At 56.3% G+C, this 12,982-nt stretch overlaps 1 protein-coding gene across 1 annotated transcript in view; it reads left to right on the forward strand.

Moving 5' to 3' along the window:
* Positions 1-5: 5 nt before the first annotated feature.
* WNT3A (Wnt family member 3A) overlaps positions 6-12,982 on the forward strand; it is a gene marked incomplete at its 5' end in the record, with an annotated part of 48,300 nt that continues 35,323 nt past the window's right edge. The window contains one exon of the mRNA XM_027096433.1: positions 6-70. Within this exon, the coding sequence (XP_026952234.1) occupies positions 6-70 (65 nt within the window). The remainder of the gene's footprint in view (positions 71-12,982) is intronic.

Below are 12,982 nucleotides of genomic sequence, written 5' to 3' on the forward strand. Positions count from 1 at the left end.
TGGCCCCGCTCGGATATTTCATATTCCTCTACGGCCTGAAGCAAGCGCTGGGCAACTACCCGATCTGGTGGTGAGTGAGCCTTCCTCACGTTCTCCCCGGCCTCTGTGCGTCCCCCAGCCGCCGTCCCCTCGGGCAGGGTCCCGCGGTGGCCCAGAGCCCGCGCTCTGCCCAGCCCTCCTGTTCCGAGGGTGGTTTGTTTTCCTTGGCGGCCAATTTCGACCTGTTCGGGCCGGGGCTGGGACGCGGGTGGCGGAGTTTCCGCGGACATTGATCCCTCGGGCATAGAGGGGCTCCCAGCGTCGGACGGGGCGAGCAGTGAGCTGGGGAGAGGCAGGAAGTGGGACAGCACAGATGGCATGAAAGCTCGGGCACCAGAGGCCAAGAGAAGCCAGGAGGGCGAGCTGGGAGAGGGAGATCCGCCTGAGACTTTCCTTAAGGACATGTCTCACACACACACACACACACACACACACACACACACCTTAAAACAAAGTCAGTGAGACAAGACCGAACAGCTCGGAGCAGCGTAGTTACGTAAAGACTGCGGGGACCCGGCCGGGAGTGGCGGGCGCATTGGGGCCAGCACCCGGCCCTCCTGCGCCTTCCTGCCGCTGTCCCGACCGCGATGCTAAGGAGGGGCTTCTGGAGAGGTAAAGAGGGAGAAAGCATCGCGTTTGAAGGCTCCTTAGTGAGAGGCTCCGCGAACCCACATCTGAGAGGGCTGGGGCGTTCCGTCTTCCACCCCAGACAAGACACATTCCCGTGAGACCCTCCTAAATCTGGCGATGGAAGTGCAGATAAACCAAGGGAAGGGTCCTGAGGGTCTGCAGGACATATCATGAGGGGAGGAGGGAAGCGAATTTGGTAGAGCTCCCACAGGCAAGGGCCACCCCGGCTCCCCAGTGGAGAGGGGAGGGGCGCTTTGAGATGCCCAACATTTGACGAACACAACTGGGGGGAATGCGGGAACCGAGCGGCCTGGGCGCGCCGCTGGAGGAGACCCAGATCGGAGACAAGCCTTCACACACACATGCGCGCGCGCGCGCACACACACACACACACACACACACACACACACACACAGCCAGGAACTCTCTCCGACGGCTTGCCTGGAATTATAATAATTACGCCGAGGGGAAGTTGGGGCGGGGGGAGACTGAGTGAGCCGAAGTACATCTAATCCGATAATAATTTTTCTCTTCGAGATTGTTCAGGAGCGGGGGCGCCCTAGGTGTGGGGCGCGGGTCCAGGCGCAGCCTGGCGGGACGGGGCGGGGCAAGAAGGAGGCACCGGCGGGTACGAGGGCCTGGGAGAGGTGGCGGGGCGGCGGGGACTTGCTTCGGGGACCCCCGCGCGTCCCGCACCCCCGCGGCACCTGCAGCGCCCGGTCGTCTTCTGGAGCACAGGATGCAGCGGGCGTGCCTCTTGACGCGGGGACACTGACGCCGGGGGAACCAAGGGAGCGCGTCTGAGAGAGCCCCGCGGCCGCCCGCTCCCGCGCAGGCTTCTAATTAGAACCCGCCGCCGCCGCCGCATTCCTGGGCGCTAGTGGAAGCGCTTTCGCCCCTGCGCTTCTTCCATAAACGAGGGCCGTGTCACCAGCCTCTGGCCACCCTACGCGGTGGAATCTTTGTCCTTTTGGCCCTGAGTGTCCCTGACCTTGCGCCCCTCAACACACATATGTCACCCTTTCCACCTGGGCCGTATGTGTTCCATTTGAAAGGATCCTGGGACATGCTTGGTGTATCCGGCATTCTCCAGATCCGTGGGGAGGGGCGTCCCCTCCCCACCGACTCCTGGTCAGTGACCCACCCAATCAAGAGTCTAGAGCAACCTTTTGGCCCCAGAGGGAAGACGGCGCCATGGACCCCCCCACACTTTGCTCTCCATAGGATTCTCACATTCAGTGATTCTCTTGTTTCCTGGGAAGAAGCATCTTCGGTGGCCACAACCTCAGGGCTTACTGAGGACCAGCAGTTTCCTCTCCTCCTCCCCTCTGCCCCCAGGCTGGACACAGGAAGGACGTGGTGTCTCCACAGTGGACATGAGCATAATGAAAAGGAGGGCTCACAGAGAAAGAAATGGAGTTTCATAGCAGGCGGAAGGCTTTCTATCTTCATACCCTACCTGATGGAGTTTCCCACAGGTGGCTCCTTCTTTCTCTTGCCAACCCCCTCTCCCACTTCCCTCCCTTCCCCAAGTGAGGCCTTGGAGGGAGACCCTCTCTCTGTAACTTCTCACCTTCACACTCAGCCTCCCTAATTGGTATTCTGTTTCACCTTCCCTCCCCAAAATAAAGCCACTGTTCTCATCACTTCTCTCCACCCCACCCCCAGCTCCTCGCATATGAAAGTGAAAGTGACAGGGACTTCCTCACCTGGAGAAACAAGGAAACAACCCAAATTGGGAGTAATTAGGCTTTGAAGTTGGTGTGGTCTTGGTGGGAGGGTGGAAAGAGAGGAGGAGGTGGTGCTGCATCCTGTGGGAATTTAAAGAGCCAACTGCCTCCCCGGGACCGTCTCGGAAGAGTGTCCTTCACGCTAGATGCTCAAGGTCCAAAGGCAGGTCCCGACAGAGGCACAGAGAGACAGCCCTAAGACCAGAATGTTGAAAGCTACGGAGACCTCCAAGAGGTCTGTGCTCCTTGTGTGACAGACAACGGGGTGGGGGGTGGGATCCAGAGAAGAGACCTGGGAGGTGACAGGACAGAGGCCTGGGCACCTGACCCCAGAGGCATAGCATGGCCAGACGCCAGCTCCTCACAGGGCCATGTACTGCAAACCTACAGGGAGGCCCTAGCCCCCTCCCCCTCACTCCCCTTGTCCAGACTGAGCTCTTGTTTAATTAGAATTGATCAGAAGGATCCAAGCGAACACAGAACAGGCATCGTGGTCAAGGGGTGAAGACCAATACCCAGTGTGCACCTGTGCTCCATGATGTGCTTTGGGCACCTGCCTCCTACTTCCCGTGTCTGGGCTGAGGGCATCTTGTGATCCCCCTGTGGCCTAGCCAGGGCCCTGGAGGTCAGCCTGTTTTCTCCCCTGCCCCCTCACCATGGGGCCAGGCCCCTTCATTTCCCCCACCAGGTTGCAGTGCTCCACTCCCGCCATCTTCTGCCTCTGTTCTCACTGCCCTCCCACCCTCCGCTCTAACCCCATACCCTCACTGCCCCCAGAGCTCCAGCAGCAGTGCTTTTACCTGCCCAGAGAGCCCGGTCCCCCTTTCCCTATCGGGACCCCCTTCCTGCCACCCAGCTCCTCACCAGTTTCTGAGGGACCTAGGGCTCCCCAGCACTGAGTGGCACCTGGAGTGGACATCACCCCAGCTGGCCTGGGAAGTTCCCATGTTCACGTCCCGTCGTCTCCCACCCCTGGGCCAGCTCAGTAGCCTGAGACATGCTCCCAGTGCAGCATTCTCTGGTTCTCCCACCTTTCACTGCCTCTTCACCCTCCTCCTTAGTCCCCGGCACCCCACACTCATGTGCACGCAGACACCCTGCTCTGAGAATGTGTCCAGACCCCAAGGAAGGCCAGCTCAGTTGTCACCAGCCCCCCACCTTCTAGAACCTCCTCTCTGCACAGCCTTTCCTGGCGCCAGCCCCACTGGTTCTTCAGGCCCAGGGGTCTTCTCAGTCCCGGGTGGGACATAGGCTTCCCTCAGTGGGACGCACTATTTGGGGGTGAAGGTGCATGTGGAGTTCAGGGAGAGTGAACAAGGGCTCTGGAGGCACTGCCCAGGTCCCACAGCCTCAAAGGGTGGGTGAGGTGGGGGCTGAGGAGGAGGAGGGATGAGCACACACAAGGTGAGAGGCTGCCTGTGTCAGATGACACATAGTAGGGCTGAGCAAGGCTCTGAGGCTTCTCAGGCAGGCAGGGCCCAAGCAAGCAAGACTTCCTGAGCTGCCCTGCCTCTGTGAGCCTGCACCACTGCGAGTCCCTCCCCAGGGCAGCCCTGTCCCTCCCTCCAGTCCTTCCTTCTCACTCTGCCCTGTTTGCCCATCCCTCTCTCTCTATGTTTCTCTCTCTCTCTGTGTCTCTCTACCTCTCTGTCTCTGTCTATCTCTCTGTCTCTCTGTGTGTCTGTCTGTCCCTGTCTGTCTCTGTCTCTGTCTGTATTTATCCCTCTCTACCTCTGTCTTTGTCTCTAGCTCTCTCTGCCTCTCTCTGCAGCTCTGAGGCTGGTGATGGTAGTGGCTAGCCTATGAAACTAGAGAAATCCAGACACCAGTTCGACACCCCCAGTGTTGTAGGATCTCAGGGTGCTGGGAACGATGTTCCTCCGCAGAACCACCAATGCACATCCTTATCTTGAGGAGCAATGTTAGAAACAACCATAGGTAAAACATATGTGGTCAGAAAACTTGTTTGGTACCACCAAGTTCGATACCCATCATCTTGATTCCTTGACAGCCCACCACGGCACACGCTCCTTCCAGAGCACAAGAGCATCACTCATCTCTCACATCCAGCTCTCTCTGACTTGGCCACCTCAACACTTGGGACTCTGTCTGGGGCTCAGGTGCAGCAGCTTCTCCCAAGCTGGCTAACCCTGCATTTTACTGGGCTTCTTGTCATTTTTTTAAAAAATAATTTTGTTTTATTTGCACAAGCCTGCTGGAATTCTTTGTGATGGGGAAGAGGGTGAATAAATACAGTTGAGGAGGAATACAGGCTGGAGGGGTTGTAAAACCATACTTTCCACGGTGGGTCCCAATGACAAATATCCAGCCTGCAGGAATAGAATTGCCTCATTCCAGAGGGGCTCTGCCACCATCCTGCAGGTGTGGCCCGGGACAGGGCAACCAGGGCTTGGATGTACCACCTGTCCATGAAAGTATCGGTTATACTCAACATGTAGTCCACAGACCAGAGCCCATCCGTGAATGGTTGTCCATGGAGAAATAAGAACGGAAGTTGAAAATACGTGTTTGGGAACAGTCGTGGCAGTTTTTTAAGTGTATTATTTTGTGCAGCATTTTAATGTAATCTATAAGAATGGGTTAGAAATTTTTAAAAAACCCAAACCAAGTTCTCTAGCTAGTTTGAGAAGCCAAAGCCCCCCACGGTAGGCAACCCCTGCTACGCCCAAGTCTGGGGTCATCCATAGGGACCATATCCCCTCAAGGCTTTGCCACCCAGCACTTGCCATTTGCGCTTTGGAACCAAATGCCAGAGTTTGTATTTGCCCCTTTTAAGTGTAGTTGAAGGACTGGAGCCACCCATTGTTGAGAAGTGTCAGGGGAAGACCCCCACTGCTGTTCAGTGTGTGAGAGGCTCTCGGGGAAGGAGGACTGGACTTCTGTGCGGCTCCAGCAAAGGCTGGGAGCAGAGGCTACAGGTGACCAAGAGGCAATTTTGGCTCAGTATAGGAAAGGCTTCCTGGGTCTGAGAGTGGTGGTGGTGAGCTGCCCGTCCCCGGAGAGGTAGAAACAGAGGCTGAGGAAGGAGCAGCCTGCTTTGGGTGGAGGGTTCCCATGGACACGTCAGCGGCTGAGAATCCGAGGTTTACAAGGCCCACATCCTCCCCCCACCCCCACCGTGGTCAGCACTGCAGCTAATAGTCTTCCTGGTTAAGTCCCCTAGACTCTACCAGGCACAGCTGGGGTAGTTTGGTTCACAGTTACACAGCAATCGATGACCCCATCCTGACATGCCTTTACCCGCCACCCCCCAGCAGCATGCCCTCCCCACCGAGTGCACCTGCATCACATCACACTTGCCCCTAGCCTCGCTCAGCTGGTCCTGGATCTGACTATACCCGCCTCCTCACTCCTCACCTAGCTGGGCTGGACGCTGTGGGGTGACATGAAGAGATGGAGAGTAAGGCTCTGACTCCGGCCAGGCTGCCTGATCCCAGGGGAACCTGTCCTTCCCTTTGTAGAATTGTCACAAGGACGGCACCTATATCACCATGCTGTGAAAACCCATGGGGTATTTGTTCTCCTTCCTCCCCTCTTGACCCTTCACCCCTTGTAGCTCCTAGATAAGATTTGGTTGAACAAATGAATGAAGGAATGAATGGATGGAATCTTTCCTGTTAAAAACAGAAATTATCAGGTGGCCTGTGCTTGGGGACATGAGGACACAGCTGACTGTTTTTACAATCCCCCTGACTGAGCCCCGGCTCTGGGGCTGGGTCCCCACCATGCACCAGAGCAGCTCTGCCTCGGTCTCCCTCCCAGCCTCTCCAGGTGACACCCTGGAGGTGTCTCACACTTTGGTGCTTCCACATTCCATCCCCGACAAAACGTGCCGCTGCCGCCCAGGGAAGCGGGCAAATGCATGGCCGCGGGCACGGGAGCCTCTGCCCGCCTGCTGGGACTTGCGCAAAGTATGTGTCAGTAATCCCGGCTCGGCCCGCTGGGGCAGGAGGGGGTGCTGGGAGGGCTGCAGGCAGGGCCATGCAACCCAGGGGCTGGGAAGAGATGGCCCCCAACACCAGGGACCCAGGTCCTGGGACCCCTCCCCATGGGCCCTCCTATCGCCAAAGGTGTTCCAGCTCCTTCCAGGCAGGAGAGAGAGAGAGCATGGAGGCATGTGGGCTTTTCTCAGAGACGCCATAGTGGGTAGAAAGAGAAGGCAGAAGCTGGAGGGCTCTGGGGCAGGTGAGCACCCTTGGGGGAGTCTGGGTCCTGTAAGCCTCCTGGACAGCTCCATCCAGAAAGGACAGAGCCTACCCATCAAGCTGGGTAGCCATCAACCCACAGGGCAACCAGCCCCACACTCAGGGCCTCTGGTCTCAGGACAGCAACGTGGTCCAGCTGTGGAGAGGCCCTGACCTTAGAAAACAGCAATTTGGGACAGGACAGGCCCTCTAGAATCCTCATGTGTCACCAAGGGGAAGACCCATGAGACCAGCCAGGGTCCTCCTCAGCAGAGACCCTGCAGGCAGAGTGCAGAACAGGGGCCCCCAGATGAGGACTGAGCAGAGATCTGTGCCTTCGAAGGACAAGAGAAGATGTGGCCTTGCTCTCTGGGAGCGGCCCCTCCTGGCTCAGACATGGGAGGTTGTGCATGAGGAGTGGCAAGTTTCAGCAGGGTCCAGAGAGGGCGGCTAGCAGGGCTGGGAGCACAGAGCACTTCCTGGAGAGGTGGCCCCGGATGACGTGTGGACAGAATGTGCCCCAGCCCCGCCAAGGTGTGAATGAAACTGCCATGCCCATTGCTCACTTCCCCTCCAGGAGCCTCTGATAGAATGTGGTCCAGCACCTCCTTGGACAGACGGAGAAACTGAGGCCCAGGAAGGAAGGGCAAAAACAGTTAATTCAGTGAATAATACAGCTGGTGACCACATCCTGCCCTCCAGGCCCAGCCAAGCTGTCCTCTCCCCAGAACCCCTCTCTCTTTGAGAATTGCTGTGAAGTCCCAGCTCTCCCTCCAAAATGCGCACAGCCACAGGCAAGGGCAGAGCTGTGCCCACAGTGCACAGGTACCCTGTGTTTGCTGGTCTTGCAAAAAGAAATCAAACCAGGACTCAAGAAAACTAAGAGCCTATGACTCCGTTAAGATCTGCCAGGTAACGGTGCACAGGCACTTAGCCTCTCCGGTTGAGGATCCACCCCCAGAGGAGCCAGGCAGGGGCGGGCAGAGAGGGGGCCTGCTCCAGGTCCTGCCTTTGCCCCCAGCCTCTGTCCACAAGAAGAGCCTTCTGTCCTCTGGTTTCACGGCACATTTACGGTAAAATCCGCTTGAGTGAAGGCCGTCAGCTCAGGTTGGGGCAAAGCTGGCCCAGGCTGGGTCCTGAGTGGCCTCCTTCCCCTGCATGTCACAGCCAGCGCCTTTGCTCTATCTTGAGTAAGACTGCCTGGCAAGGCGCCTGGCCTTTCAACAGTGCAACAGCGCAGTCCTCAACAGGAGCAAACCAGGGAGGAGGGAGAAAAACCATTAGTACTTTCAGGAGGCAGCCGTGGCTCACGTGGCCCCAGCCACAGGCTGGAACCAGAGTCTAGGAGCCACTTTGCAAACTGCACACGTGGTTGCTTTGGGTTGAAAATAGTACCCCCACCGAGAAAAAAATTAGTACTAAAAAATTAACCAACAATAGCATTCACAAAAACCTGGAAAAAAAAAAGTTCATCATCTTACCAACTTAATACAGGCATTTTCCTCACTTCAGGTTCTTATTTCATTCACACATTTTTCATGATCATAATAACAGGGTGCAGAGAAGATCGTGGTCTGTTTTCTAAGGCGTACCATCTCCCATTAAACATTTTGCATTTGTGGGGCCTTCTCAGCCATGGTGCTAGCAGTTACTCAGGCCTGTGGTGTGAGCGTGCTGCAATCTGCTTGCCTGACCATTGGCCCTTTCTGCTGTGTGGATGGCCCTGCAAGGAGGATCTCTCCAGAGTTGGAATTTGGGGTAAAGGCTCAGGGCTCAGAGGAGGTGGGGGGGTCCTCCCATATCTGCGCAGGGAAGGGTGCATTCAGTTTGGGACAATCTGGTTTTTAGGGGCCTTCGGGACATCCGATGTGACATCCAGTTGAGCATTTAAAATTCTAGCTCCCAGCCAGGGGGCGGCTGAAGGTGAGGGTGTGGGTGTTTCCTGGTTGCCAGCCTGCACTTCAGGGTTGGCAGCAACAAGGGAAATGGAACAAATTCCTCGTAGGGTGAACTGTGGTGGCCAAGTGCAGGGTGAAGGAAATGGGTGCAGTGAGGGCAGGCTGGCCTCTTGGCCTCTGCCCGCAGACTGGGCAGGGCCTTCATGGCCCTGTGGTTCCCAGGCCCCCAGGCCCACCACCCCAAGGGAAGGGCAGCACAGCCCCCTCCTGCCTGGCTTTCCCTGAGGCCACAGGACGCAGCTTTCGCCCATTAGGGCAGGGTCAGCGACCCCTGAGGTCATTGTCGGTAGAACATCCTGCATTGGCGATGGCCGTGAGGAGGAGGAGATGCATGGTGATCCCAAGGCAAGGTCAGGACCTCACGGTGACCCAATACATGGGCCCGAGGGTAAAGGAGGGGTGACTGATTATGGGGTTCCCACCCCCAGCGCTCACCTGAGCACCACCACCCCTCCTGTGAGTGGCCCTAAGTCAGGCCCCTTCCATCTCCATCTGGTCCCCAGTTTGCACACCTGTCAAGCATGTGAGAGGCTGAGGGGGAGATTGGAAAATTAACCTGAAGCCCCAGACACCCAGGTGAGAGCTCAATGAGGCCTGGTCCACGCTTGTTACCCCTCCAGAGAACCCCTCTTAGCAACACTGGACAGAAGACCATGACTTTGCCTCCTCAGGGTTTGGAAACTGGCAGTCCATTCCCTGCCTCAACATCCCCCTTCCCACCACAACACTTCTGGAATGTTCACCATAGCTGCTTCCTTCGTCTGTCACCACCTTGCTCTTTCTAGGATCTTCACCACCTCTGGAAGAGAGATGTGGGGTCCGGCCCCTGCTTATTGCTGGCTCTGGGACACTGGACTGGAGGGAAGCAAGTGGGCAGCCCCATGCAGACAGACGGGGCTGTGGAGGGCGGGGGCTCACGTCCTGAGCCTGGCTGAGTGCGCTCTCCCCTGCCTCTATAACAGACCTCGTGTTCTCAAAGAGCAGCACTGGAAGTTTCTGGAAGCCTTGGGATTCAGAAGCAGAAACCAAAGGAAAACCTTGACTGCCAGACCAAAGGGTTTGGACTTGAAGCCTTGGGAGGCTCCTTGGACTCAAAGTCCCAGGACTCAAAGCTGGGCTTACCTTCAGTGATCCCAGAATTGGTGGTTTTCAAACACCAGCAAGCATCAGAACCCCCGAAGGGCCTGTCAAAACAGGGCACTAGGGCTTCCCTGGTGGCGCAGTGGTTGAGAGTCCGCCTGCCGCTGCAGGGGACGCAGGTTCGTGCCCCAGTCCGGGAGGATCCCACGTGCCGCGGAGTGGCTGGGCCCGTGAGCTGTGGCCGCTGAGCCTGCACGTCCGGAGCCTGTGCTCCGCAGCGGGAGAGGCCACAGCAGTGAGAGGCCCGCGTACTGCAAAAAAAACAAAACAGGGCACTAGCCCCGAGTTTCTGATCCAGCAGGTCTGGGGGGGCACTGCCTTGGAACTTGCATTTCTGACAGGTTCTGTGGTGCACCTGTTGCCTGCCCAGGGGCCACCTTAAGAGGACCCACCTGTCACCCAGCTACCTGGAATGATAGCTGGGGAAACCAAGGTGCAAAGGGTCCAAAGTAACAGGCAAAGTTGACCAGCCAGGGGACAGATTGGGGCCACCACACACATCGCCCTTCAGTGATTGTTCTGTGTTGGAAACAGGGTCATATTGAATCAGGGAGACCAATAGTGTTCTGTGTCTTTGGGTTTAATGGTGTCTGTGTGGGATTTGTTTATTAATATGATGTTTATCTTACTCTCTGTCATGTTCACGTTCCCCCAGATTTATATGTTGAACCCCTGACACCCAATGTGATGGTGTTAGGAGGTGGGGCCTTTGGGAGGGGATTAGGGTTAGATGAGGTGATGAAGGTGGAGTCCCCATGATGGAAATAGTGTCCTTAAAAGAAGAGAAGAGGGCTTCCCTGGTGGCGCAGTGGTTGAGAGTCCGCCTGCCGATGCAGGGGACACAGGTTCGTGCCTCGGTCTGGGAAGATCCCACATGCCGCGGAGCGGCTGGGCCCGTGAGCCATGGCCGCTGAGCCTGCGCGTCTGGAGCCTGTGCTCCGCAACGGGAGAGGCCACAACAGTGAGAGGCCCGTGTACCGCAAAAAAAAAAAAAAAAAAGAAGAGAAGACACTAGAGTTCTCTGCTATGTGAGGACACAGCGAGAAGGGGGCCATCTGTGAACCAGGAACCCTTCGCCAGAACCCCACCATGCCTGCACCGTCATCTCAGACTTCCAGCCTCCAGGGCCGTGAGAAATGAATGTGTGTTGTTTCAGCCATCCTATCTACTCTTTGCTGTGGTGGCCCACACTGACCAAGATAATTGCTCATAAATGTTATCTTGTGTGTACTGGTATTTAATACATCTTAAGAGTATAATAGCATATTAGAAAGGGGGAGCCTTGGGAAGCCAACCTGCCAAAACCCCATCCTGCCATGTTAACTCATTGACGTTGGTCAGGTGTCTTCCTCTAGCCCCAGATTCTTGGTCCAAGAGATTCCCCGGGGTTCCACCTACCAGGTTGTGTAGGTTGGAGAGAGTCATATAGTGGGCAGGGCCAGAGCCAGGACCACACAGGTGATGATGATGGAGCAGGTAGGCCAGTTAAGTAGCTAGGCAGTGGCTAATGGCAGGTGGTGGCAGAAGTGATGCCTGGGGCTTTGAAGGAGGAAGTAACCAGCCTCCAAGAGAGAGGCACTGGTCCCTGAGGAGGGGTGGTGCTGGGGACACAAGCAGAGGAGGGGGAGGGAGGGAAGAGCTGTCTAAAGGCTGTGGTAACCAGCCCTTGAAGGTGGCAGACCCTTGGGCTACACATGAAGGGGCTACCTCCTTGCGAGGTTCAGTTCCTTCTGGCCTGAGCAGCTTGGAGGATGAGAGAAAAGAGCCAGCATGAGCAGAGGAGGGAGATGGGGAATATTCAGTCTTCACTGCATGACAAATGACCAGAGTTATGGCTTCAAACATTCCCTGTGCATTCACAGAGTTCACGGCTCTGCAGGTCGGAAGTCTGTGCAGCTTGTCTGGGTTCCCTGTTCAGGGTCTCTAGAGGCCAAAATCAAAGTGTTGACCATTCTGGGGAAGAATGTGCTCCCAACCTCACCCAGCTGTCAAATTCTGGTCCTTGCAGTCCCCATGTACTTGCGGCTCTCTGCCAAGGGTGGTTCTCAGCTCCTCGAGGCCACTTTCTGGTCCTAGAACACAGCCCCTTCATCTCAGAGACAGCACCAGCTTCAGACGCTGCTGATGTCTCCAACTTCTGCTACCAGCTGGAGGCTCTGCTTTGAAAGCATGCGTGTGGACAGATTAACTCAGCTTGGTGGCCCTGATTTATGTCTGCTGTCCACTGCAGGTCCTGCAGACATAGCAAGCGTGATCTGTCTACGTTAAGAGTTCTGGACAGGAAGGTGGGCACTCTTCATGCCATATCAGAATCTGGGCTTGGGGGGTGGGAGAACAGGAGAGCAGCCACCTCCTTCCAGGGGTGCATAGCCGCCCTCTGTCCCACCCCCCCAAACCACGTCCCCTCCCAAATGCTCCTTAGATGTCCCCCTCTGGATGCCAGGCCCCTGGGACAAGAAAATGACATCTTTATTTGTACCCACCAGTAACAGCAGTTGAACTCACCTTCAATTATGAATGGAGGTGACAAACTGCAGCAGCATTTGTGGCTTCTGAGATGCTATCACCAGGAGAAAGCAGATACTTTCGTCTCAGATGACAGTTTGTTCAGAGATTACAAAATGCCATTGAGCTCTCGGCCCATCATGTAGGCTCAGTAAAGAAACACACAGCCCTGAATCACAAGCCTGTTCCCTGTTGTAACCCTATGTCAGTCTGCTTGTTTTCTTGTAACTGTTTCTTTCTTCTCCACTTGGTCTGGGATGATGACTTGACTGTAGTGCAGAGAGTTTGTGCCGGCCAAACCCACTTCCCCTAGTGGTCACATCTTACATAATTATCAGAATGGAGACCACGCTAGTGCACAGCCAGACACAGGCTGACTTCACCAGTCTCTCCACGGATGCCCTTTCTCTGTTCCAGGATCTGACTCGGGAGCCCAGGTCGCATTTGGTGTCGTTGCATTTTATGCGCTCTGAGAACTTGGGGAGGCGTAGAACACCAAGATGGTGGTGCCCTGTAGTTGCAGCACTTTCCAGTTTACAGCATTCCTCTCCCACTAGGCTGTCTCTGGTCCCTGGCGAGACCCTTAGACAGGACAGTACGTGGTTATCCCTGGGGTCTGGGGCCCAGAGTCCTGGATGCTCCCCAACATCCTGTCCAGCCCCCAGCCCCAGGCCAGTGCACCCTCCACTTCCTCCTGGAAGGGCATGGGAGGAAGGAGTTACAGATCTTGGTTTTCCAAGTGTTAATTGACTGGGGGCAACTACCTTCTTCTCAG

Source organism: Aethalodelphis obliquidens, unplaced genomic scaffold (assembly GCF_003676395.1).
Source record: "Aethalodelphis obliquidens isolate GAN/ISIS:26980383/991018 unplaced genomic scaffold, ASM367639v1 scaffold102, whole genome shotgun sequence".
NCBI classification, from domain to species: Eukaryota; Metazoa; Chordata; class Mammalia; order Artiodactyla; family Delphinidae; genus Aethalodelphis; species Aethalodelphis obliquidens.